The sequence below is a fragment of the Talpa europaea genome (assembly GCF_964194135.1).
Source record: "Talpa europaea genome assembly, chromosome: 9".
In the NCBI taxonomy this organism is placed as follows: Eukaryota; Metazoa; Chordata; class Mammalia; order Eulipotyphla; family Talpidae; genus Talpa; species Talpa europaea.
In genome coordinates, this window is record NC_140076.1 from 95,970,182 (window position 1) to 95,997,919 (window position 27,738).

The following is a 27,738-nucleotide window of genomic DNA, read 5'->3' on the forward strand; positions in this document are numbered from 1 at the left end:
TGCATTACTACACTGTGCTGGGCCACCAGCCACAATGGGCTGGTCCAGCTGCCATATGCAATGTGCAGCCAGTGTGGGCCTCCTGTTACATTTGCCTGCCAAGAAGCAGCAGCAGCAGGCTGAGGTTGGGCCAGCCCACAACACCAGCTGCTTGTTGCACCACAGTTATATGCCTCAGCTGAGCACAACTGTTATCATATAGTCAAACCAGGTCGATGGCCTCCTAGATTGTCCCACTATGACACAGCAGGTGCAGCACCCACAAGGAACACACCTTGAGCATCTAGCTCAGTGGTCAGAGGGGACTATGATGATGAACTCCCTTTACCTAAAACAATGGAGACAATCACTCACCTAAAACCAATCCTTCAAGACCAGGAGAGGTAATAGGATTGCCTAATACATAGAGGCAAACACAGAGAATCAGGCAGAATGGGGGCAGGTGTCAAATGCAAGAGGAAGACAATAATCCAGAAAAAGACCTTAAAGAAGTAGAGATAAATAAGTAATGGTAATAGGGGCTCCCTGGTGGTGCAGGGGTTAAAGATAGCACTATCAAGCTATTGCCAGTCACTGCAGCATGAGTTCAATTCCCAGCCAGCCAGGGAGCAACCCACATGGTGCAGCAGACCTCTCCTGCCTCGCCCGCTGCTTCCCTTAGCAGTGTATTTCAGTAACTCTGCCTGTTCTGCTCCCCACTCTGTCTCTGGTGAATCCTCTCACCCCAGCACCTCTGGCTTACACCCCAGTTCATGTATGCAAAAATAAATAAATCTTAAAAAAAAAAAGGTAATGTTTATAAAAATACTCACCAAACTTGGAAGGAGAACAGAAGAACTAGAAGAACTTTTCTTTTGAAAAGATTGAAATAGACGTTTAGAGCTATAGAATACACTAATAGAAAGGTACAGTGGAGGGGTCCAACAGCAAACTGAACAAAGCTGAGGAGTGGATAAGTGAGCTGGAAGACAACACAATAGAACCCTTGCAGATAGAGAAGAACAATTAAAAAAAGATTACAAAAGTATAGACACCTCAAGAGACATGTGGGACAACGTGAAGAAGAATACTTTTATTATAGGGGTCAGAAGAAGAGAGAAAAGGCCAGAAAAGAATATTTGTGGGAAAAAAATGACCAAAACTTGATCTGGGGAAGGAAACAGACACTCAGGTAAAGGAGTTACAATAAGAGGAATCCGAAAGGATCCACACCAAGCAAAGCCTAATTAAAATGGCAACAAATAAAGGCAGAATTTAAAAACTGAAAGATTTTTGTCACATATAAGGGAAAATCCAGAAGGCTATCAGCAGGCTTTTCAATAGAAACTTTATAGACCAGAAGAGAATGGCAAGATATGTTCAATGTGGGAAAGAAAAAAAAAAAATTCCAGCCCAGCAAAGTTAACATTTAATATTGAAGGAAAGATTAAAAGTTTCCCAGGTAACAAAAGCTACAGGAACTCATTATCACTGAACAGACACGCTACAGATTTGGCTGCAAGAAATGTTAAATGGAAAAGAAATAACTAACATCAAGAACATACTTATGAACAAATTTCACCAGAAAAGCTCTATCAGTATAGCAGAAATAGCAGAGTAATCATGTATAAAGGAAATGTAAAACTTAAAATGTAAAAATAGTAATATTTATCTAAAGTTGCAAGAATTAGTTAAAGGGTACATATAAGATAAAGATGTAAAATGAAACATCAAAAATATAAAATGTTGGGGGAGGAGCAAAAATGTAAAGTTTTGGAATGTGTTCAAATGTAAGTAGTTATCAACCTAAAGCAGAACATCACAGAAAGTTATATTTGAATATCACAGTAACCAAAGCAAAGACTTACAGTATAAAGAACCAAAGCAAAGGAATGAGCAAAACAAAACAAAAAAACAAACCTCAGATTCTGATAACAAAATGTTGGCTATCAGAGGGGAAAAGCATTGTGGGGAAGCACATAAAATGCATAAAGGAGACAAATTGTATGGTGAAGGATGGAGACTAAATGACTGGTGGTAATAGTGATATACTATATACAGATATCAAAACATATCACTATATATCTGAAACTTAAAAAAAATGAGGAAAGATAACAAAACAAGAATAAGCTCTTAGATTATGAGAATAAAACTGGGTCACCAGGGGAGTAGGGGGCTGGGGGCTGGGCAAATCCAGTAAAGAGAATCAATTGCATGGTGGTAGATGGAAACTGGGCTTTTGATGGGGATCAAAATATAGGGTCTATTGATGCTGAAACCTATAGGTTCTAAACCAATGTGACTTCAAGAAAAAAATATTTAAACAAAAATTTACCCAGATGGAGGGATTTCATGACTTTCAACCCAATATTCTTCTGCTTAGCTGGGCTGACAGGCTTGTTTTATGTTAAACCTGAAAATCAGGCCCAATTGTCTCTAGTTCAGGAATGACTTCATACAGAGGCCGGAGGGCCCCTGGGCTAGGAAGCAGCTCTGCCCTAAGGGCTTTCTAGGGGTCATGTTCATTGTTCTCTTAGGAAGGAAATCAAGCCTGAAGCTGCTGGATTCCCAGGAATTGTGTCTTAGATGTGTGTGTCAGCCTTTCCTGAGGTAGTCTACGATGCAGGGGACTGTCAGCATCTGGCAGGGAGGTCTAGGAGTGTTTGTGGTATGTAGGTATGTGTGGGTAAAACGTCTTCCAGGGAACAAAATGGGGATTAGCATGACCTTCCTTCTCTTATTTAAACATAACTACTAATTGCACTTCTCACCTTTCACAGCATCCTCATTCTACTCAGAGAAAATTTTTAGAAATAAAGTAACCTTTCAAAGAACCACTCCAGCCTGTTTCCAACTAGTTTTGGGTGCACGGTGGTAATCAAAATGATTTGCCCGAAATGCCTCCTGGGAGGAAACTAAGAAAGCAGAGAGCTTTGCCACAGGACGACAGGCTAGGGAAAAAGACCCAGAAACATCTTGCAAAGATGTGTTCTGGGGCCTCCCTGGTGGTGCAAGGGGTTAAGACGCAGCACTATGAAGCTAGCTGCAGCCACTGCAGCGCAAGTTCAATTCCCGGCCAGGGAGGTGACCCATATGACACAGGAGACCTCTCTTGCCTTGCCCGCAGCTCCCCTCAGCAGTTCATTTCAGTCGATCCGCCTATTCTGGTCTCCACTCTGTCTCTGGTGAATCCTCTCACCCCCACATCTCTGGCCTACACCCCAGATCTTGTATGCATAAATAAATAAGTCTTAAAAAAAAAAGATATGTTTTGTCTTTCGGTTTCCATCAGTACAAAGAAGATGAGAGAGAAAGTATGATGAAACTCTGGGCACTCTTCCTCAAAATTTAAGCATAGGACATAAACATTGACTGACTCTCGTTTCCTCAGATTTTAGTAAATTCTTCACATTTAAAAACTGTGTGCTTAATAGGAAACTTCGTTTTCTTTTTGATAAGCAGATACTTTCTCCCTCATCAACCTGAGTCAGTATAGATTTAGTTGTGCTTTCCATTGAGAGCTCTGGGATATGTGGTCTTCCATTTGCAAAGTCATAGGGTTGGGGCTTGGAAAGGATTGATGGGAAGCATTTCCTGAGGTCAGACCTGAGGGCATGGGCTCTGATAGTGAAAGCCTCTATTCAGCATCTCCCTGGAGGGGCTCCATCAGAGGGTGCCACCTGGGATGTTTAAAAGCTCTCTTTCTGGGCAGGAGGTCCCCAGGAGCGGAGGCTTAGGGTGGGCAAAGGTGCAGAGTGAACAAAAACTGGATTCCTCCTTAGCGGTTGAGAATTTTTAGATATTGCCTTTTAAAACCCCTTTGGGGATGGAAGAGAAAAAAAGAACACAAAGAAAAGGATGAGCACTTAGTAGCATTACCTTGGACTTGGGAAGTACACAGAGTGTTCTCTTGACTCCCATTTAAATGCTTAACAATAGGGGCCTCCCTGGTGGTGCAAGGGGTTAAGACCAAGGAAGCTATCTGCAGCCATTGCAGCACAAGTTGCTCCCCAGCCAGGGAGCAACCCACATGGTGCAGCAGACCTCTCCTGCCTCACCTGCTGCTCCCCTCAGCAGTGTGTTTCAGTAGATCCGCCTGTTCTGTTTCCCACTTTGTCTCTGGTGAATCTTCTCACTCCCCCCGATAACTCTGGCCTGTACCCCAGTTCTTGTATGTATAAATAAATAAATCTTTAAAAAAATAAATAAATGCATAATAATAGCACACACCCACCAATAGAGATGATGGCTAGACAAGAACCAAGGTATGGCCTGTCTGAGTCCTTACCATCCAAGACTTGCTCTGCAGTTACAGCATCTGTGCAGATTGGACACCGGATGGAAAACTCCTTAGATGCACAGTTGCAGGTCCCCTACAACAGAAGGACTTCCATCACGTCAGTGACAGCATCTCCCCATGCCAGCCGCTGTCACCACCACACTTTGTTTGTTTCACACTGCGAAGTGTGGTGAAAACATCTTTTCATCACCATTTTAATCTATTACTTCATCAGAGCACTTTGAGGGTGTGACTGTTTGATTTTATCCTGGAGAGTGTGTGAGTCAGACCCAGAAAGAAGCAGAACCTCAAAGTCTCCCTTTGGCTTGTCATTCATTATGTGACTGCTGTAGAGCGGTCTTTTCTGCTCCTCCCGGCCCCTGGATGCACACTGGGCGGTGGAAGTCTACCCAGGGCAGGAAAACCCAGAAACAGCCAGACTCTTAAGCCACAGGGCTGAAGGCATCAATAATGCTCCAATATGTTAAGCGTGACAACTTGAATATGAGCAGCGCCTGTTCTGAAGGGGCCCAGAGCACATTCCTAATCCTTTATCTCGTTCATCTTCACCACATCTCTCAGAAGCAGAAGCAGAGATAATCATTTTCATTTTCTGTGTGGAAAACACTGCCAGCAACCAGAAATTAAGTAATTTGTCTGGGATGACAGCTTGTCCACCTGGCAGCCCAGGATGAACCTGGGTCTCCTCACACACTGAAGTGGTCTCTTCTGGTGGCAATTTTTGGCTTCATCATTTTCAGCTTACAGTTCCTGAGGAGACTTCTCTGAGCTTTCCTTTACCAGTGGAATTTGGGACACAGAACTGGAGTGAAAAAAGAAAACTTAAACTGCTACCTTTCCTGACAGTGAAGCCTTGTAGAATCAGACTCACTTTGATGTTGCACCACCCATGTGTAGTTCAGGGTTCTGGAATATAACCTCTAACCACGGGGCATTTAAAATGAGTTGTTTCATTAGGGGTAAAGCATCCTTGTAAGAGGGTTCGAAATACGTGTTTGTCAAAAATCTTCAAATGATCCCAGAAACAAGGAGGTCAAAGCTGGCGCTAAAGCACAGTCTGGAAAAATGTCTGCATTTCCTGCCTTCCACGCTGCGTGCTCCTGCTCACCCACCCAGGATGGGCCCTGGCCCTGGGCTGACACATACCTCGCAGTCTCTTCTTTGGCTCTGGATGTTTTTCATCTTGCGCACCAAGGTTAAGTAGAAGCCCCTGCCAAAGCAGTTCTTCAGGAAGAGCAGGGTGCCTGAGCAGCAGAGCCTGCCCTGGGAAATGATGGCAATGCGGTCCCCCAGGAGGTCAGCCTCGACCATGTGGTGGGTGGACATGATGATAGTCCTGCCTGCCAAGGGAGGGTCAGGGGATCACTACAGGCGGTGCCAGGCTGGAGTGGAGAGGATATACAACGACCTCCCCCTCCATGGGTGCAACAACTGGGAGTTATTAAACAAAAACAAGCACTTAGCAGCAAGTCCAGAATACGGTAATAATTATGTCGATAGCTAACATTTTACAGTAATCTGCATGCTGTAAAGCACTGTAACATCCAGAACCTCTTCATCAGGCAGAGGCCCTGATTGCAATATATGACCCTACATGGGGCATTTATTCTTATCAGCCAGCATCTACTGAATTCTATATATATCAGTAACTCTCTGGGCTATTAAACACTGCAGGTATAATCTTTGAAAGCACAAACATATAGACACACATTCTTATACAAATCAAGATGCTATTAAAAGGAAACAGTAGGACCTCCCCAGTGGCACAGCGGTTGAGCGCTGGGTTGCAAAGCCGCGCGCAGCCTCTGCAGCACTGGTTCGATTCCCGGCTGCTCCCCGGCCACCAGAGGAGGGTCCCACATGGTGCGCAGACCTCTCCTGCCGCCCGCTGCTCCCCTCAGCAGTGTACTTCGGTCCTTCTGCCTGCTCTGCTCCCCGCTCTGGCTCTGGTGAATTCTCTCACCCTCCCGTGTTTCTGACTGTACCCAGTGCTTGTATAAATAAATAAATAAATCTTTAAAAAAAAAAAAAAAAAAGGAAACAGTAATGAGGATGCCAGGATGGCAAACCAACCATGGAATTGGACTCTGCCCTCATTTTGGGGGCACTCTGAACTCCTCTGCTTGGTGCCTCTTTTGCATCTGCTCTCTCTGGTTCAAGGTGGCATGAAAGGGGAAGGATGTCCCATTTTTTAAAAAAATATTTTATTTTTATTTATTTATGCATATAAGAACTGGAGTGTAGGCCAGAGATGCGTGTGTCATGGGTGAGAGCATTCACCAGAGATAGAGCAGGAAGCAGAACAGGCAGATACACCAAAATATACTGCTGAGGAGAGCAGTGGGCAAGACAGGAGAGGTCTCCTGCGCCATGTGGGTTAGCTCCCTGGCTGGGGATTGAACTCATGCTGCTGCAGTGGCTTGATAGTGTTGAAACTTAACCTCAGCGCCACCAGGGAGGCCCCAGATGTCCCATTTTGAGACATTTCCTTCTGCACATGGAACATACAGGCAGGTTACCCTCACACCTGGCCCCAAGTGGTCATCTGGCTACTCTGGAACTTCTTGGGATGTTTACAGGTGACCTGGGTTTCCTTAGTCAAACAAGACTTAGTCAAAGTGCACAGCTGCACTTGCTGTTTCAGAAACAAGGGCTAAAGGTTGAGAGGACTTTCTAGAATATTTCTGGGAGCAAAGATTCCACCTTGTATTTGTATAAAGATCTGAGACTATTTAGAATTTAGATTCATCCAAGTCATGGATAAAGCCCCATCTGAGTGTAGTCACGGCTACTCCCGTACTCAGTTGCAAAACATCAGGTTTGAGAGTGGGGGCCATAACTCAGTGAGAACACAGGGCACTAAGCAGAGGCCATTACCTGGGCGATACTTCAGGAACAGGTCCCAGATTGAGCGTCTCGAATAGGGATCCACACCAGAGGTAGGCTCATCCAGAAGCACCACCTTGGCATCTCCCACGAAGGCAATGGCAACAGACAGCTTCCTCTGCATGCCACCTGGAGATATGAGGCAGGGAGGTTACGGGGGCTGTGAGGGACAAGCCAGGGGCCGGTTTTATGCTGTCTCCCAAGATATTTACAATGTCCAAAAACCTACTGGTGCACAGTGTTGTAAATGCAGAAAAGGCAATGTTTGCTTGTATGGAACCTTTTAATTCAAACACATAAAACATCAGCATGAACACAGCCCAGGCTGCAAGACAGCATCCTTGTGGGAATTGATCCAGGGAGGTCTGCTCTGAGGTGCTCAGAATAACTTCAGGACTGTCCTGTTGTAAGTCTCCCTGACGTTGTTCCCCACACAGGGAAACACTGGTTTGCCAGCTGGAGCTGCATCTTTTTTCAGCACCAAGCACCTGATAGATCCTGGGCCTCTTCATTTCTTGCATGGCGGAGGCCTGCGTCCTTCAACATAGCTTCCACCTCCAGCTGCGCCTCCTGCCAGGACTTGCCTTTCAGCTGCGCGTAGAAAATGAGGTGTTCAGCCACGGTGAGGCTGTGGGGACAGGGTGAGGGGGACGCCATGGACTTAGCAATCCCACAGCTAGCAGTTGGTCTTAAAGAAATAGTGAGGCATGAGAATAAAGGTTTAGCATCAGGATCTTCCTTGTGGTGATATCAGACAAGAACGAAACCCAAATATACCCTGCCAAATAGTTCCCGGACTGGGACTGCTTAAATAGCATATGTATTCAATGGCATAGTATGTAAATGTTAAAAGTTGTTTTATAGAAGAATATCTAATAACATGAAAAGATGTTCACGATATCTTAGGTTTTTTAAAAAAAGGTGACCATATTTTAAAAAGTGGTAGGTTACAAAACTGTATGTATAGTTTTGCCCTCCTTTATCATTTTAAAGCATACACACATATCTATATATGCCCACAAGAAAGTTCTGAAGCATCATTTACCAAGTTGTTAACAGTGATTTTCTCTGGGTGGTGAATTAGAGGTGTCTTTTACTTTCTTGTTTTAATCTTTATTTCCTTCATTCCTTCTCTGTTTCCTTTCTTCAGGTAAGAACCTTAAGTTGTAGAGTAAAGCAACTGAAAACCTCCTGAAAAGTCTGTTTTTTAATGGTCTCATCACTTGTTCCCTGGAAGGAGAACTCTGGGTTTGAGCAAGCCATGTTGAAGGACACAGGCCTCCGTCATGCAAGGAATGAAGAGGCCCAGGATCTATCAGGTGCTTGGTGCTGGGCTCTAGCATCAGCCCCTATCAGAGAGAAGACAGCACTGTTCTTGGGGGAGAGACCCAGCTCTGAGTGGCAAAAGGCACAGGGGTTTCGCATTACCCACAGGACAAAGGTCCTTCAGCAGGGGACACCAACACCAAAGTATCCTGCCCAGACCTAGCAGCCCCGAGCTGGGTTCTAGGGAACACATTGTTGGGGGCAGGTGGAGCCCAGAGCCAGGGAGGGTCTCAATTCTTGCTCTGCTTACTGGTGGAACAGGATGTTGTGCTGTGGACACATGCCAAGACTCTGCCGGACGGCATCCAAGCTGGTTTCGATGTCCTTTCCCCCGATGAGCACAGTCCCTGATGTTGGCGGCAATAGGCCTGACAGGATGGACCTGCCAGGAGGAAGAGTCAGTGGCAGACCAGATGGGCTTTAGGAGCACCCTGGGTCCAGGATGGGTGAGGACCCTCACAGTAATTCCTGCCCCTGACTTCCAATTGAACCCAAATCATTGCTACCTATGGGTACCTATAGGACTTTCCACCAGTGTGTAGGTCCAGGTCCTGAAGCCAGGACCACAGCTGTCTTCCTTGCCTGCCTATACTTCATTCCTAGTGCTCCTAGGGGGGCAGGTGCTGATGGGTCTTCTGATTCCCAACTACAGAATATTCACCTATAGCCAAAGGATCCACCTCTATGCAGTCGTCACAGCATTGTGGGGGCTCAATAAAAGGTGTACAGTGCATGGGTCATGCTTTACCTGAGTCTCCATTACAAAGCACAGGGAAGATCTTAGTGATGGATAAGAAACCCAGGCCTTCAATATGTATTTGTGGATTAATTGGTTAAAGGCAGATATGGGAATTACCATCAATCATATCATCTTTGGATCCAAAACATAAAATGCTCAATAGCAATGTTGGACTTTTTTTGGGGTAAAGTCAGAAAAAAGGACTCCTCCCTTGTGGGGATTGTGGTGAGGATTAACTGAGTTAACCTGTGAAGCACTTAGGACATTGCCAGCATACAGCAAGACTCAAGAATATTATTATTTTTATTAAACATCGTGTTTCAATACTCAACGGTGTTTAATTTCGGGGTCAATGAAATAATGTGTTTGTCTTTGAGGAGCCCAGGGGTCCTGGATGGAACTTTGGACTCTTTGACTGTATTAGTTAACAAGGAGAGAAATCAGATGGATCTGAGCTACCCCACCCAGTTCTGTCCAGGCCATGTGACCTTGTACTTAGAAGATGAAATCTCTGTTCATCAGCCACTAGAGGGAAACAGAACCAAATAGAATGACACCAGCCCCACATTCCATTCACACGAACCACCCTCAGAGAACATTCCAGTGCAGGGTGTACATGGCTGTTCCTTCCTGGGGAGCTACAAGAAGCCAAGGGACACGAAGACTGTGTATCACAAGGCTTTCCTGCCCCTTGAGAAGGCACCCCAGCCACAACTTAGGAAACCTCCACCAACTGTGCACTCCTCAGCAGATGGCACCGTGTGCCTTAGAAAAGCCTGGAATTTTCCTGAGCTGAGCTTTCATTGTCCCTGAACTTGGCTTTCAATTGCTTGTTCTTACCCCACAGAGCCTCCCTAGAGACTGCATCCTTTTAACTTTCTCTGGAACTACCACCATCCTCTCATAAGTAGGGAAAGGAATGTGCTCTGAAATAAGCAGTGCTCTCCCCACCAAGCAGGTGATGGTGATGGCCATGACTCTGTTGTCCCTGTCCATGACTAACACTGGAGGGTGTGGCTGGGGGATGGGCTTGCAGTGTCAGAGATAAGAGGCCACCATGGTGGGATTTAGCTCTTACCCCTATGAATCATTACAACTTGGTGACCTCAGGAAAGTTGCTTTAACACCCTGGATGTCCATGTCCCTGGCACATGAAAGGAGAATAAACTTACTTTTACCTGCCTCTCCAACTTTGGGTATGGATCAGATAAAACAAAATGTGTCTTCGAGCTTTGAATTCTACAATGTGCTTTACATATTCTTGGGACACAATATATAGAGTACTGTTTTGTCATTAAACACAGTAGGAAAGAGCAGAGTGCAGCTAATAGGGGAAGACTAGAACCCAAAGATGGCAGGCTCGACTGGCCAAAGACTCACAAGGTGGTAGTTTTCCCTGACCCGTTGTGACCAAGGAATGCAGTAATCTGGTTCTCGTAGAAGGTAATGTTAAGGTGGTCCACAGCTGGTCTGCCATAGGGCTCAAAAGTTTTTACCAGATGAATTCTCTCACCCTCCTGCGCTTCTGACTGTACCCAGTGCATGTATAAACAAAACAAACAAACAGACCAGCAAACAAATAAATAAAGCATGCCTCTATACAAAAAAAAAAAAAAAGTTTTTACCAGATTCTTTACACATATCCCAGGAATGGAGCCTGGAAGCTCATGCTCAAAGAAGGAGTCTAGGGAGGAAAAAATGAGTGTGTGAGGAAAAGATTCCTTAATAGACCCATTGGAGTTTTTTTCTTTAGTCCATTGTCTTCTGCCCCTCGGCTTCAGCTATGACCTCTGTAAACACCACTACAGAATAATAATGTTAATAAGAGTAGTAGCTAATGTTTATTGAGCCGTTGCTATGTGCTTGGTATTGTTTGGAGTGTTTTATATGGATTACCCCCACTTGACCCTATGACAGCCCTGGAGGGGGGCGACAGATACTGTTATGTGCGTGACTATAAATGAGGAAACCTAACACACAGACATCAAGTATTCAATCAAGGTCACATGGTTCACGAGTAGCAGAGCTGGGGCTCAACCCATTTACACTCGCCATCTATATGGAAAATGAGCCTTAAGTTCCATCCTCAGTCCCAAGCCCTCTTTCCAATGGTCTGTAGGGTATTTCCTTACAGTTTTTTTTGGCTCCTCCTCTTCTTCCCCAAACAATATTTTCCTTTAGCCTCTCCCAAGTTCATTCCTGGAACTGCCTTTCTCTTAGACACTTTGGCTCAAATCTTGGAGTCAGCTTTGACTAAAGTTGAATTCTTGCTCTTCAAAACTCCAGAGTTTCTCCAACTAATTGGGTGGGTGAGTCCACCCTTCCTCACCACGGTCCCTCAAACTCTGCCCCTCCACTTTTCTACCCCCTCACCCCACTAACACAGTGTCTCCTTTCTTCTGGCTCCCAGTCATGCCCTGCTTTAGTTCACACTACAGAGCACTATTAATTTGTTTTCTTAATATTGTGGCTCATTTGGTCCCCTTTGAAAGCATCTTAATGCTTCTTCTATCTCTGTCTCTTGGCTTTGCCTGTACCTGAAGTGAGACCAGCCCACAAAACCCCGATTTTGGCTGTGGAATTCCATCCTGAGAGAAAGGTCTTCCCAGAGGCACTGTTGACTGTAAACCAGCTCTCTGAGGAGTCTGGGGTCACTGACCTCAGCTTTGTGAAATGGCACCTGGGCTGGGCCAGAGGCGTGGAGGCAGACCCTTTTCGTGCCATGTCAGGCAAAGTCCAGAGGCTGTGCTGCCTCTGTAAGCCCAGGGTGGAGATAACAAGAGCGTTTCAGCATCCACAGAGAAAGGCAGATGCTTAGGGAAGAGAGACTGGTTCAAGAGGGAACTGAGGCCAGCAAAATCCAGGGAAACACTTGCAAGTCTAGACCATTTGTTCAGGAATTATTAGGTAACTTCCATGGTCAGGAAAGGCGGCTGGTGGCCTGAATGAATGGACTCCTAGATTTGTAAACCGTGAGTAAAGAGCAGTCAGCTCCACTAGACCCTTTCCCCGTGTGCACAGGAGCTTTTATTTTTGTCTTTCCTTATAGCTCATATCCGCTTTAAGTCCTAGTGACCCAAGTTATTGTTCTTGCTAAATCCTCGGAAGTCAGCACATTTCTGCAACTCACTTGGGAATTGCCTAACAAGGGCACAAACACATACTTTGGATTTGCTTTCTCCAGGAAATATGTGTTAATGTCTGGCTGTACCATTCATTCTGCACACGTGCAGCTGGACCCTCAAGAAGCTCTCAGGTTTAACTCATGTCTGCAGAGAGTTAGTTTCCTGGGTTTCATGTCACCCCAATCCCAAGCTGCTTTGTTCTGACCCTTTGCAGTGTTCAGAGTTCCTCCCCTCTGCTCCACTGAGGTTTTTACCATTTCTTTCCTCTGGGCATTCTGGGTCTTCCTCCTCTGTCACAGGTTCGGTCTTTTCCAGGGCCCTTTCTTCTCTGGTTGAACACCCTGCACCAACCAGAACTCACTGTTACTCTCCTGGTGAGAACTGAGAATCAGTAAAGGCAGGAAAGGAAGGGAGAAGGGAGGGAGGCAGAATTGATGACCATAACTGGAAAACACAGTTCCTCCAAAAGGCCAAGTCAGCATTCCCAGAGACCAGCCCGAGCCAGGCCCTGCCAGGCCATGAACTACAGGGCTGAGGAGTTCTCTGAAAGTGGCCAGGGGTGCCTCCCAGCTGGACAGATTGTGCAATCTTTGCTAAAGCTCAGGGCGTTTTGTAACAGGAGTTTTACCTCACCCTCTTAGTATGTCAGGAGGAGCCCACAGTGTCTAAACTCGTGATTAAAAAACAGAAAGCTAACAGACCAGGATGGAATCTGAAATGGGTTAATTTTCTTTAGCTCATCAGCAGACTTTCACTCCAATCTAAAATATGTCAAAGTCAAGGTGAACCTTGAGAAAAAGTCCATTCAAGGTGACCTGACACTCAGCCAGCTCAAATTACAGACTGAGAAATGACTTACCTGAGAAAGCAACCTCTATGGACATTCATATATTGGGGGTTTAACAGCAGTTAAGCCTAGTTGAGGTACAGGCCTGCACAAATTGGGAAGTATTGTGTAAACACATATTCTTATATTATGAGCATGCACACACACACACGCAGATGCTTTTTTTGTAAACTTGGCATTTCGTTTAAAAAGGACATCAGGACATCCTGGAAAGGGAAGAGGAGCAGAAGAGCAAGCCAGCCAGAGAGGAAAGCAGGGGAGGCGGAAACTGCCAATGCCAAGCATCTCAAGGCTCTGTCTCAAGTGCACATGTGAGCAGGGTGAGGTTTTTAAAGCAGTAGCCAACCAGGCCTCTCAGTCCATGCCACATATTTGCAGAAAGTGTGGTGGGGTGGCAAGTGACAGGGACCTGCTACCTCTGGTACGTCTCATTTTTCGTTCTGAAGGTTATTTTTTTTAAATTGAGATATTGTTGGTTATAGCACCATATGTAATAGAAAGAATTAGGTTCATACCTCCTTAGATGTATGTCACCACACCCTACCCACCACCTGAGAACCTATAGTCCTGTCCCATAAAAATATTCTTCTAAATTGTTAGTCACTGGAGTAAATTCCTTGCCAATTAATCTGTATCCTGTATCTAGAATTTGACCCAGGGGACCAATGAACACTTGGGCAAGACACTGGATGTCTCTTGGGCTCCATTTTGCATCTGTGAAGGGGTTCGGGAGTGGGTAGGTGGAGACACTCAGCTCTTTTTTGATTGTAAAGAACTTCAGGAATCTGTTTCAGTCTAGCCTGTGGGACAGGTGAAAAATATTTGGTTTCTGTCAGCAATAATATATGTGATTCATTTTTGAAAATGCACACTTAAATTTTTTTTGAGAGTCAGAGTATCTGCTGAAATTGTAGAGAAAAAAAAAGTTCACAAGTCCTGATGTTCATTGACATTAGAAACATTCCAGAACATATTCTTATGTTGAAAATCCCCAATTACAGCAGATTGTAACTTGATTATTATAGAAATTTAAAGTTTACAGATTGACAAGACAGACCCACCAACATAATGGAAAACTACTAAGCTGTCCAAGCACTATTTGTTTGAACCATGAGAAAGAAAGAAACCCACCCAAAGCCTTTTAAAGGCCCTAGGCTAATCCCCTAGAGAAAACAAACATCTACCTCAGTGTTTAAAGGACAAATCCTGGCCCAAGCCCAATAATACAAAGCAAAGAGCAGGTAGGTGAGGAACAAACAGATTGGAAAGTATTTCCTTTGCTTCCAGAACCTCCTAGCTCCAGGGTAGCCCCCAGCCCTCAACTCTGGAATTTCTTTGCTTTCTTATACCTCACAAAAAGAGTCTGTGGTTTTCCCCATGTCTGGCTCTCTCCCTTGGCCTCCTGTCTTGTGCAGTAAGAAACCTAAATTTTATCTAAGATACATCCTGGGCAATGTCCTCTCAGCACTCTTCCCAGCCACAGCAAAGATCAAGAGGAGAGTCTGGGAGTTTTTGCCTTTACTTTGGAAGAATGAATTTATTTGTATCTTGAAAAGATGGCAAGGAATCAAAAAGCAGGACAGGGGCAGCAGAAGACAAATGCAAAGTCGCTTCTTGATTCTGCGGATCTCTTCGCTTTAATCTGAATAGTTGCAAAATACTTACACCTTGAAGTGAGTTGGTCTTCATTGACTAGAGTGATTTAATCCATTGGACTCAAGGTGTGCTGGACATAGGGCTTATTAATGCTCAATCACCCTGGTCTAATGACTCACAAAACATGGCCCCTGATGCTGTGCTGCTATACCCCCGAAAGCTGTGGCAGAGCCCTCAGGAGGCAGCTGATAAATTGGGAATTGTACACTTTGGTGTAAAAGCCACCTCTACAACCCACACACATTCCATGCATAGCCAAAGGAAGTGGTTTCAAGCATTAAGAGTTTTAAAAAACAATTTAAGATAACTCACCTTCACCATCCAGCCAATAGGACTCTTGCAGAAGGAAGTACCAAGGAAGTGGGGTTCCATAGTCCCCTAAAAATAAACAAGTAAATAAAGAGAAAATACCCAAGTGGTCCTGCCCTACCACACTTCTGTACAATCTAAAATTTATCAGATTGTAACTGTAGATCTTTAAAGTTCACCAAACTACACAGCTAGCTATCCACATGCTACCACAAGTCCAAAATTTTTAAATTAAAAAAGTCATGGTTTTTGGGTGGACCCAGTAACCCTAAGACTGATGATCTCAATTGGCATTCGTTTTCCAAGGACACATCTCTTTCAAGAATTAAATCATGCTCTTTTCAACAGTTAGCACATAAAACTAGTGATGATGATCACTAACACTTGTTCGGTGCTTCCTGTGTCAGGCATTACTGTAAGCCCTTTCCATGTGTTAAATCACTGAATCCTCAAAGCAACCTAAGAGATAGGTAGCATTTTTATTTTTGTGGATAAGGAAATTAAGGCACACAGAGTTAGAATCACCTGCCAAGGTCACAGTGAATTAAACAGAGGTGTGGGAATTCCAACATGGGCAATCTGGTTCAATACCACTGATGGCAACCCACCCAGTCTACTGGATATGTCTGGATTTCAAGAAAAAGACCCCCACATTTCCAGTCCACATCTCTTACATTTTACTCCCCTAAAAGGTTGTTTTTTTTTTTTCTAGGATATGCTCTTGGCTTATTGAATAGTTATTCCGTTTCACTGCTAGACTGTCAGTTGCTCAGGACTGAGTCCGTTCTTCTATCACTCTTTTCCTAGAACCTGGTGCTGCTGAGCCTAACAGGTGCTGATCAGTTGTTGAACAAATTAAAGCTTTAGTTTCACTAAAATAAAGTGTTGACTTTTGTACACATCTAATGCTAAATCCAAGTAATTTTTAGCTTATTGTATCTCCTTCCAATGACCCAGTGAGACAGAAAAAGTCCTGTAGCTGAGCAAGGGCAAGTATATTGTTCAAAGTCCCTGTTTTGGGGTGGATTGTGTGCTGCCTGCAACCTTCTCCCAAAAAGCATATCTTGAAGTATGGAATAATGTAAAACATACTTCATCTTTACTCCCAGCTTCTGGCACAAAGATCCTAACACCCTTGCAATTTCCTGATATTAGGAGTGCTTTTTGTTGTTCCTCATAAGGCTCTTTCTTGATCACAACTGAGCTTATATTAATGAGGTGACTCAGCATGTGGGTCCCTAGATAACTTCCTGAGGGGGCCAGTCACCAGAAAAACCAAACCCATCGAGAGAGAATGAGAGGAGGCTGGGTACTGGGTTATTAAAACTCTTGAACAATGAAATACAGAGAACTTCCAGGTTGGCGAACACAGCAAGGTGCTGGGAGGGTAGGGGATGGAGGGGGTATGGTAGCTCTATGCCCCCTCGCCCATTCATCTCTTTCACTTAGCTGTTCCTGAGCTGTGTTCTTTATCATAAAGATATAATCGCTAGGCAGACCACTTTCCTGATTTCTGTGAGCTGTTCCAGTGAATTACTGAACCCGAGAGGGAGTTGTGAGAATCCCCCAATTTAAGATCAGCTGGACAAGTGTGGGCAGCCTGGGCACCGCATTTGTGATTGGCATCTGAAGGGGAAGCAGTCTTGTGGAACTGAGACTAAGGGGAGGGCTCTAATTCTGGGTAATTATTGTCAGAATTAAGTCGAAGTGTTGGATACCCATCTGGTACCAGAGAATTGGTTGGTGTTGGGCAAAAATGACACATTGACACATTCAGTATTGGAAGCGATAGTAGAAAGAAAGACACCAGAGTTCTAACCCTTGGTACCACAGATGTGGTCTTGCTTGGAAACAGTGTCATTGCAGATGGGATCAGCTAGCAGAGATTAAGTTACACTGGAGTAGGTGGTCTCTAATCCAGTAAGACTGATGTCCTTTTAAGAAGGGGACTGTGTGAAGACAGACACACAGGGAGAACAACATGTGATTCAGAGGACTGGAGTGATGTGTCTCCAAGGAATCCAAGGGACATCAAAGATTATGAAAAACCACCAGAAACTAGAAAGAGACAAGGGAGGATCCATCGTCCCCTACAGGTTTCAGAGAGAATGTGATCCTGCCTACACCTTGATTTTGGGCTTCATAGCCCAGAACTGTGAGACAGTATATTTCTGTTATTTTACTCTCCCTTGTGGCTCTTTGTCATGGCAGCCGTAGAAACTAATATAGTCACACAGCTAGGATCCAAAGCCAGATCTCCTGACTCAGCCTAGCAACCTTTCTCCTGCTCCAGGGCTGCCGTCTACACATTTCTGCTGACAAAAGGCTGCCCTGAAATGATCTGAAAGCCTAAGTTCATCCCTCCCCAAGGACCTGGCCCAGCCTTGCTCTCCTCGACCTGTAGCTGGCGACGGCACTAAGACTGAGGTCCCAGCTGCCATAGTGCAGGGGGCAGTTGGTTGGCTTGAGGACCATTCACACAGAAGCTGAGACATCTCTAGCTACAAGGAAACACTAATTTGAAGGAAAATCTGATTTAAGCAAAGGAAATGCTAAGCTGTGCAAATAACTGATTTTTAAAAAAGATTTATTTATTTATTTATTTATTTATTTATTTATTTATTTATTTATTTATTTATTTATTTATACAAGAACTGGGGTACAGGCCAGATGTGCGGAAGGGTGATAGGATTCACCAGAGACAGAGCAGGGAACAGAACAGGTAGATTGATGAAATACACTGCTAAGGGGAGCAGCGGGCGCAACAGGAGAGGTCTGCAGTGCCATGTGGGACCCTCGCCAGTCGGCCAGGATCAAACCAGCACTGCAGAGCCTGCAGGCAGCTTCATAGAGTGGCGCTCAACCACCTGCGCCACCAGGGGAGGCCCGCAAATAACTGATTTTGATTTGGGAGCTGAATTTCTATGATGCAGATTAATCAGGTTATTCAGCATCTTCCAAAAGTCAGGCCTGAGCACTAATGCCATAACAGTGAGCAAAATGGACCATGGTCCTACCCAGACGGGCCCATCTTCCACTAAGGGGAGAGAGTCAATGCACAGACACAGAAAGACACATCATGGTAGATGGTGATGTTTCAAAAATGAAGTAGGAAAACAGGCCAGGAGCCCTGCAGGAATGGAATTTATAGAGGGGTAAATATTTAGATATTTTTAGTCTGCAAAGATGCTAATGATAGGGGGACAACTGAATAGAGGTCTGAACAAAGTAAGAAAGCAAGTCTTCAGGGGGGTATGTGTGTGCATGTGTGTGCATGTGTGTGTGTGTATAAGTATGCTCCTGGCAGTGAGCAGCAGGTGCAAAGGTCCTGAGGAGGAATGTACTTAACATATTGATAGCAAGGAGGCTAGAGTGGCTGGAGCAGAGAAACATGGGAAGAAGGGAAGGCCATGAGATGAGGAAGACAGCTGGGGACCAATAATGAATCGTTTTGCAGGCCAGGATTGGGACACTAGATTTTATGCTGAACAAGAAGAAAAGCCAGTACTGGAGGGATTTGAACAGCAGGATTGACACCATCTAACCTAGATTCCAAAAGGATCTCTGAATACAATGTGGAAAATGGACTGGTAGGAGAAGATGGTGGAAGGAGAAGGCTTGAACTGGGAAAGCTGAAACAGAGATAGTGAGCAGAGTCAGATCCTGGAACCGTTTTAAAGTAGAGTTAACTGCATTACTGATGGATATTTGACTCGTGGATTTAAATTTCAAATGCTGGTTCTGAAAGCCCCCATTCAAACAAAAGAGAATGAGATTTAAATGAGATGAGAAATAAAGGGCTGGGAGCTAAAGAAACAAATACTTTTTTTTTTTAATGATCATTTTTATTTAGGAAAGAGGAAGCAAAGAGCATAGTCAATCATTTCTACAATTCCTCTGCATGAGGACCCAGATCTCCCTCTCGCCTTCCTTCTTTCATTTATTGGACTATAGATCCATTCACTCCCATTTACCTCCATTTCCCATGTCTATCTCCAACTCCCACAGGCAATCATTTTTACATGTTTAATGTATATTATTTTGATTTGTGTTATTATAAACTATATACAGTTATTGCATTCTTCTGCATTTTTTAATAATAAATTTTATTTTTATATTCCCCATACAATTGCAACCCCCTTATTTTGACCCCAATCCCTCCCCTCCCACCCCCTACCCCCCAAAGAGTGTCTCTGGTTCATAGGTTTTTGTTGATTTTGATTTTCACTTTCTTATAGTTATTCATTTTCCTGGTCCCTTATTTAAGTTTTCTAGATTCCTGCTATGAGTGAGACCATCCGGTATTTTTCTTTTTCTTTCTGGCTTATTTTGCTGAGCATGATCCCTTCCAGCGCCATCCATGTTGCTGCAAATTGCATGTGTTTATCTTTTTTGAATGCTGAGTAATATTCCATGGTATATATGTACCACATCTTCTTGATCCAGTCATCTATTTTTGGGCATTTGGGTTGTTTCCAAAGCTTAGCTATTGTAAATAGTGCTGCTATAAACATAGGGGTGCAGGAGAAACAAATACTTTTACTGTATGGAAGGGGACACTTACCTGGAAACACTTGATCCAGGTACCAGGCAAGAACACCATACAGAGCTGCATCGAGGAGTATCATCTTCATAGACATCAGGAAACTGAATTCATCCCCTTCCATGGGACTGTTTCCAATATTGTTCCATTGCAGCCCCAGGCCTTGCTCCTCAAAGCGAACCAGGTACTCAGTGTCAAACCCAAATGCCACAGGAGACAGCAGGCTCTGCAGTGGGGCAAAGAGGGCACAACAAATGGGCAGAGTGTCTTTTTTTTGTTTGTTTGACTTATTTTATTTTATATATTTTTTACATCATTTTTCATTTTTGCACAATGTATACATTTTCATCTTGGTTATAGTCCCCATACAATTCCCACCCCTCTTGTTTTGATCCTAGTACCTCCTCCTCCCCACAACCCCATAGTGTGTTTCTGGTTTATAGTTGCTTGTTGATTTTGATTTTTACTTTATTATAATTAGAATTTTTCCTGGTCCCTTATTTAGGCTTTCTAAATTCCTGCTACGAGTGAGACCATCTGGTATTTTTCTTTTTCTTTCTGGCTTATTTCACTGACCCTGATCCCTTCCAGCTCCATCCATGTTGCTGCAAATTGCATGAGTTTATCTTTTTTGATTGCTGAGTAATATTCCATTGTATATATGTACCACATCTTCTTGATCCAGTCTTCTATAAGGAACTCTCCTGCACTGTTGGTGGGAGTACAAACTCGTCCAACCACTATGCAGAGCTGTGTGGAGATTCCTTAACCTGCTAAAAATGGAGCTTCCATATGATCCAGCAATTCCACTCCTAGGTATTTACCCAAAGGACACAGAAACATTAATTCAGAAGGGCACCTGCACCCCTATGTTTATAGCAGCACTATTTATAATAGCTAAGCTATGGGAAACAACCCAAATGCTCAAAAATAGATGACTGGGCAGAGTGTCTTTTAATCAACCCAACAACAACTAGATGCCCACACTTTAAGTAGAGAGGCCAAAAAAGAAAAAGAAAATGGTCAATGTGGAGTTCAGGTATAAGGCCACCAAGAGAGGGGCTAAGGCAGTCTTCCCAAAGGAAGAGAGTTCTGGAAATGACTTTGGTCTCAGGGATCCCTGCTCAATACACCCTAGGCCACTCACCTATTCCATGAAACATACTCTATGGAATGGGGAAGAAAACACCATGAAGCATGCCACGCAGAAAGACCAGAGGCCCTTGGGTGCACCTTCCTCCCTTACCCTCTTCTGCCTACTTCTTTCTTAAGACCCCACAATTCTCGGCAGGACAAAGAAGCAAAGTTGTGCAGCTTTGTGAGGGCCCATTAGCGGCGCCCTCAATCATCAGTATCCCAGAGCAGGCTGGGGGCCAGAGACGGGGTAGCCTCATGATCTGCTGAGGTCTCACGGCCTCCTTAGATTATGTTGACTATTAGCTTTTCCCACCTCTAGACTGGGGGGGGGGGTGGTCATTTTCTTTTCTTAGTTTCCTGTGGCGGGAAAAGTTCAACTGATCAAGTGCGCAGAAGGAAGTCTGAAGAGGAAGCTCCCCGTGAAGCCCCTACAGGTGGTTCCCCCAGAGCAGCAAGCACTTGAGCACATGCAAAGGATGGGCTGCTCCCATTTTCTCTGCTCAGAGGCCTCCCTGCAAGACCCATGGTGGGGTTTAGAGGGTCTCTCTGCAGGAAGAAGGGATTCCTTAACTACATGTTCAAAAAAACCATTTAAAGTAGCTTTCTTGGGTCCTTGCTTCCAAGATGACCAAAAGAAGTAATAAGGGTCATGCCAAAAGGAGTTTTGGGATCTCTGTAGTCATGTGAGGTCTATATGTGGCATTAACTGTGGTAGATTCATACCTATCCCATGGACAGGAAATTCCCCACTGTGGTTCCAAACATGATAAAGACACTTGTAGAGATATCCAGATTCAAGTTCTTTTGAAGAGAAACACCCATGGACAGGGCCATTAAGAAATCTGTAACTGGAAATGTAGTGTATCCTCCCCAAGAGCTAAAGTTTCCTGGTAGATTCACATGCCCTTGAAGCCAGGTGTGGCCTCACAGCCCCGTCCCTCCACCCACTGCACCAGGATAGCCTGGCTCTGCTCACAGAGGGAGTCATAGGATTTCTTACCACTAGGCCATTGTGATTATTTTAGAAAACTGGGTGCTATAAATGGCAGCAATTTTTTATTTAACACTGATGCCTTGGCTCTGAGACCAACTCAGTTTGAGTCATGAGAACCATTCAGACCTTAGATCTTTCCCAGTGAGAGTTGGTGGCAGTTCCTTCTCAACCCTCTTACATAAAAAACTGTGGACAGGACAATCGGGTAGGGCAAGGAAAACTGTATACTACAAGGCCTGGAAGCTGGTTAGCCTGGTTAAGAAGAAGACGGAAATGACTGCTTTGTAAACAATTAGTGAAAAAGACAGTGCTGTTAGCTTTGGAGTCCTGAACTAAGAGAGATCTTGGGCAATCAAGTTAGTTTCTGGAGTCTTCTTCTCAAAAAGTGCCTGATGTAAGGCTCGCTCATTTTTGCCAGTCTTTGTGCATGCAGTGGCATAGCATGTGAAAATGTCCAAATCAGACACCCCTAAATTCTCAGAATCTTTCTCCTCAAAACTCTTTGGCATGCAGAGTATTTTAAGCTGAAAGCAATGAATTCCCTGAGGCTGAGAAATTTTTGTCTTTGCCTAAGTCCTTATGCCTTCCTAATCGAAAAAGAGATCATCACTCCTAAGCTTCTGCCCTTTTTGTAATCAGAGAAGTGACTGCTGCTCCCCATTTTATGACCTAGAAGAATGTAATCTAGGGGGGGAGGTGTTATCCAAATATAGGTTTATCAGTGAGTAAGTCCTCTCTATCTAAGAAGCTCATCTTTATTCTCAGAGTAAGGGTGAGGTAACCCTTTCTTGCCTGTCATGTGAAGTCCCCACCACTCCACCCCTGCCTTCTTGATGCCCCAGATCCCTAAATGGAGCATAAATATCCCTAGTCTCCTCTATTATTCTTTAGAATTTATAACTGCAAATTCACCATTCATATATTATTAAATTTGGGCTTTTTCTCTTTAATCTGTCCATTTATTCTTGTGTCCAACTTTGGAAGAACCCAGATAGAATAGGGAAATTCCCCACTGTGGCCCCAAACATGATAGAGACATTTGTAGAGCTAATCAAGTTCCTTTGGAGAGAAGCATAAACTTTTAATTTATGGAAATGTCTTTCTGGATAGAACAGTGGGGACAAGGGGACATGCTCCCTCCTTTCTGAATCTTCTCAAACACTGTGAAAGGAAAATTAAGTGAGATGGACTTAGCTGTTCTCGTGTGCATGCACAAAGGGACCCAAGAACTGAACTGGTTTTCAATTCCTTTCCAGGCTCAACTCATCAAGCAGGTTTGGTAAGGAAGAGCTGTTAGGTGGCTCATGATGAAGACTGCTTCCACTTCCCCAATTCTGCCCCTGTGCCTTTTAGTCTTAGGTCCCCCAAAAGCAAAGTGCATGCCCTCAAAAGGTGACCAGTCCTCCAAAGCTATTCTAGACCCCTCAGAAGAACCAACCATACCACAGGTTAGGGGTGGCCTACAGTCACCTACCACAGCCATCTTCAGGTTGGTCGTCATTTGGTCCTGCCAGGCGAAGCAGAGAACGTGGGGCAGATAGAGTGTCAAGTAGATGATGCTACTGCAGGCAGCTGCTAGGCTGGCCCTGGAGAAGAAGGTGCTGAGCAGGAAGCACTGCATGATTGTTGCAGCAGAGAAAGCCAACAAACAGGAAGAGGATGAGCGGATTACTGTAGTGGAGGATTCTTCCATGCTGAAACCAGAGGCACTTGAGTCATTAATTTGCACACATTCAGGGTACTGGCCTCAGGGGGTGACCTCTGTGCAGTGGTTCTGGTGCCCTCAGAAGCCCTCTATCATGGATGGATATTCCCCACTAGCCTTTTTTGGTGTCTAAACTTCTACATTCAAGTCTCAATATGTTGAGTTTTTAACCCTATGAGTGCCATTTTCCCTGGGAGGTAACACACTAGGCTGCCTTTCAGTACACTAATTATTGGTGGGAAGGGCATAGCATGCAGAAGCCTAGTGCAGCAGAGGCAGACCTGCACGGGGGCCTTGGAGCATCAAGAGCTGCAGGATATACCGAGTAGACGAGGACAAGGAAAGGGAGGTGGAGACCATTTCATAATCTCTAGCATTTTCCCTTGGGCCTGGGCTTTATGCAATCATTTGTGCTTGTATTCTGAGACTTGTCACTCACAAATAGGGGGAAATATTAGTAATTAATCCATATCACCTGCAAGTAGATTAATCCTCCCTTCCCATTAATATCATGTCAATACACTCCATAGAACCTGTGGGCAATACTCAGTATCCTCCACATTAACTAATGAGTTGATTACTTTGTAGAAAATAGGACAAACTATTTTTAATAAGTGATCCACTTCTCAATTACATTACAGAATAAACTGAGAAGTGCCAATTTGTTAGTCCTTGGTTCTCCTTTGTTATAGGCAGCCTATGAGGAGTTTTAGCTTTTGCACATGACTCTAAGTTACATATAGGTTGTCCTGTTTGCCTTTTGCACATGACTCTAAGAACATATAGGTTGTCTTTCCTCAGCAACATAGAGGTACAAATAGGATCATCCTTTGAATGGGTTCTGATCAACTGGAAGTGATGTCCCAACCACTGGGTTCCTCTTAGGAAAGAGATCTATTAGCAAAATCTGTCATGGGGAGGAGAGAGTTGAATGGAACCGATGTGCTGCTTATCAACTGTTGCTACCATTTCTCCTTCATCCATGCTCTCCTGCCTGCCAGTAACTAATAGAACACCTCGAAAAATAAAATAAGACAAGTGGCAAAGGAGGGTTGAAGAGAGTCATTCTTAACTAAAACCAGTTTGAGGAAATCTAAAAAAAAAGGTCAATATTAGGATTCAGATCTCCTTACTTTGGACCTCACCCCGGACAGCTCACATCTTTTCCTTAATCACATACAACTTGATAAAAGCCAAGTCCATGACTGAACATGTAGCTTTCAGCTGGAAGAACTTTAAGATGGTGTGTTGCTATTTTTAGAAAAATAAAGTCAATTTCTTATTCCAGGTCAAGCAAAATCCTGCAGACTTCTAAGGTTGTGTATTTTCTCTTTGACTTAAGGCAGAGGAAAGTCACTTGGCTGACCCAACAATCTCACTGGTGTGGGCTTCCTCTACTGGCTACTTTCATAACAATGGAACCTTCTCATTGTCCCAATTTCCAGTTTCTTTCCTGAATGGTTGAGATGGGAAGGAAGGACAAGGGAAAGATGGGAGAGTCATTCAAAAGAAAATCCTATTTTGGTGTGGAAAACTGTTTCCGTCATCACTGGAACAATTTTCTGGTTCCCACAAGGAGAAACCCCATTGTGCAAGAAACTCTTGGTGAAAATTCTTAACCTCATTGTCCCAAAAGCTTTGAAGTCCTAATGCCCATTCTTAAGAAGGCAAAATTCAATGTCATTTATCAGTAATAAGTTGAACCAATTCTCATGCGTAAGATGTCATGCATGTTGATGCATTAGCAAAAGTCAAATGCTAATGCATTTTGACTCCTTTAGTTTTGAGGACACAAAATATTTTGCTAGTGGGGGAAAGAACAGACTGAAGGATAGGAAGGAGCAAGGTGCCCTTAGAGGAAAATAAGTCCCTCAGCTTCTCTCCTCATCTTTGTGAAGCTCTGGGAAATTTTGCAAATTTAAAACCACACCAGTGTGGGATCAGGTTGTGTAAACTGACCTCTATGTTGGCATTCATTTAGATATGGCACCAGCACAAGGTTTGATGAAGGTCACAGATCACTGCATCCCAGTGCAACACTAACCAAAACCCTTCAGACTAGTACATTTTGCTGCAAAGAGAAGGAGCAGGATTTGGTTTAACTGGATATATGTTGGTTGGGCAGGATATATGATGGAACATTTTTAGATCAGGTTGATCACTGATCTTAGATCACTGTATGTGGTTCAGCATGAATTCAGACACTTTGCTGCAGTCTGTGGGTTAGAACACTAATTCCCTAATGCAGAGGTATAAAGAGGCAGGACAGCTTGATGAGGCTGTATCAGGAGCTTACAAAGTCAAAAGTCTGAATTTCATACCATATCCCATTAAAATGTTATTTAAAAATGACCTAAATTTATGTCCATATCATTCGACAAGAACAAAAGATATCCATTGTGGAGGAACTAAAAATGAAGGATAGCAGTGTATTAGGAAATGTTTTATTTCTAAGTCTAACTTTTGAGGGAGCTTCAAGTTTGTAGAGGATGGACTGATGCATGCCTGCAGCTATAAAACCTCCTTATCACTGAGAAAGGATAGCTTACAAATTCCATCCTTTAAAACAGAGAAATCTGGAGGATTTTGCAGGCAGCAGAGTATTCTTTGGTGAATCCATGAATGACATGACCATGATGCTAATTAAAGAATATTCTGGGTCTCCTCCCCTAATACCCTGAAAAGGCTGCTCACATGCCCTCCCCAACAGGTGGTTGGGATCGTAATCCCAGGAAAACACTCCTCGTGCTCCTTTCTTCAAAAGGGAGACCCCTTTACACATCCAATCATCCTGTGCTGGACTTTGCTAACAGCAGCTTCTCCAGATACTCCAGAGGATGATACCGGAAAAGCTATGTAGGCTATGGTTTCCTGGGCAGAAAGCGGGGGAAGGGATGACACTATGGCACCGTGGCTCTTTGGGGAGACTTGATTGCTGTCTTCAGCCTTGGCTAAAATGGTTAGACAGCTACATGTCATGTTATCCCTCATGGCCAGATCCAAGCACAAGTTCATGAACAGGAGGAAAGGTAGGAGGAGCAAAGGTATGTAAATTTTTCTCCATCTAACTTACCACGATGAATATCGTCAGGAAGAAAATGCTCATTGACATAATGGAGAAGCTGTCCAGTAACCAGGTACACCAAATCACTGCATTGGAGACACCCTGATTTTTTTAAGGTTTCCTTCAGTCTTAACTCTTTCTCTAAGACAATGCTCTTAACAGTCATGGAGACAGAGTAGATCCAGGACAGCACCATGAAGATGGGGAAGCAGCGGTTCAGGATGATCATAAAACTGAAGCAAAAGGAGAGAAGCAGGGTGGTAGAATGCCCTGTACCTGGCAGATGTGGAGTAAATTTTTGTTGAATGGATGTGTTGAAAACAAAGCTGAGGTAGAATGTATGGCAGAAAAAATTCACTGGTAATTTAATGACGTGAATCTTTTACGGCACTGCACTTTTTCTTTGAAGGTTTACATTTTCTTTAGCACAAGATGGTAGCTTTTTTGTTAACCTAGGTGAATGCTCTATAAGTAAAATGTGTAAATTAAATCATGCTATGTATATAACACTGTTAAAAACTTCCCTGTAAGGTCTCACTGGAAAGGACTGCAGACTTGATGATGTGACTGGAATACACAGGCATATGCTAACTGACAGTGATGCCCAAGAGTGTGGACCACAAATTACTGATGTTGAGATCAATAATTGGGCTTCCCAAGGGAGCCTGCTAGTGTAACACTGTCTACCCTGGAGTATAAACCCCAGTTAAGCAGGAAGAGGCACAAAATAACATATCAGCGTGGCACCTTCAGAAAGCAACTGACCCATCAATACATCAATCAGTGACCCACTGACTCCACCAGCCATGCATAGATGGAGTAGATCCATGGCTCTCATTTACCCCAGCAAGCAGGGTAAATCTGATATTCAGCAATTACTTTATTGTGAACTTTACATATGTTTATCCTGGACTTGATGTGTTAGTAAAGCCTTTGGGATTATTATCTACAGAAAATTGTTGTACTGTCATAGAACTGGCCCAATTCCAGCATGGGATCCTTTCAATCAAGATGGCCCCAGGGAAAGAGACCATCAGGTCATAAAGGCTGCATTTCTGGGGCCAGCCACTAGAGGACTCTCTCCCATACTGAATGGCCTGAATTCCTATTGCCGCCATAGTCTACTGC

The 27,738-nt window shown here is 44.0% G+C and overlaps 1 protein-coding gene across 1 annotated transcript in view; it reads right to left on the minus strand.

Annotated features, from left to right (window-relative positions):
* ABCA4 (ATP binding cassette subfamily A member 4) overlaps nucleotides 1-27,738 on the minus strand; it is a gene marked incomplete at both ends in the record, with an annotated part of 126,944 nt that overhangs the window by 42,246 nt on the left and 56,960 nt on the right. The window contains 14 exon segments of the mRNA XM_084242432.1: nucleotides 4,210-4,352; nucleotides 5,426-5,619; nucleotides 7,157-7,294; nucleotides 7,654-7,793; nucleotides 8,742-8,873; nucleotides 10,611-10,726; nucleotides 10,856-10,914; nucleotides 12,610-12,696; nucleotides 15,171-15,236; nucleotides 19,732-19,936; nucleotides 23,316-23,487; nucleotides 23,489-23,535; nucleotides 26,620-26,721; nucleotides 26,723-26,843. Coding sequence (XP_084098558.1) covers nucleotides 4,210-4,352; nucleotides 5,426-5,619; nucleotides 7,157-7,294; nucleotides 7,654-7,793; nucleotides 8,742-8,873; nucleotides 10,611-10,726; nucleotides 10,856-10,914; nucleotides 12,610-12,696; nucleotides 15,171-15,236; nucleotides 19,732-19,936; nucleotides 23,316-23,487; nucleotides 23,489-23,535; nucleotides 26,620-26,721; nucleotides 26,723-26,843 — 1,722 coding nt within the window.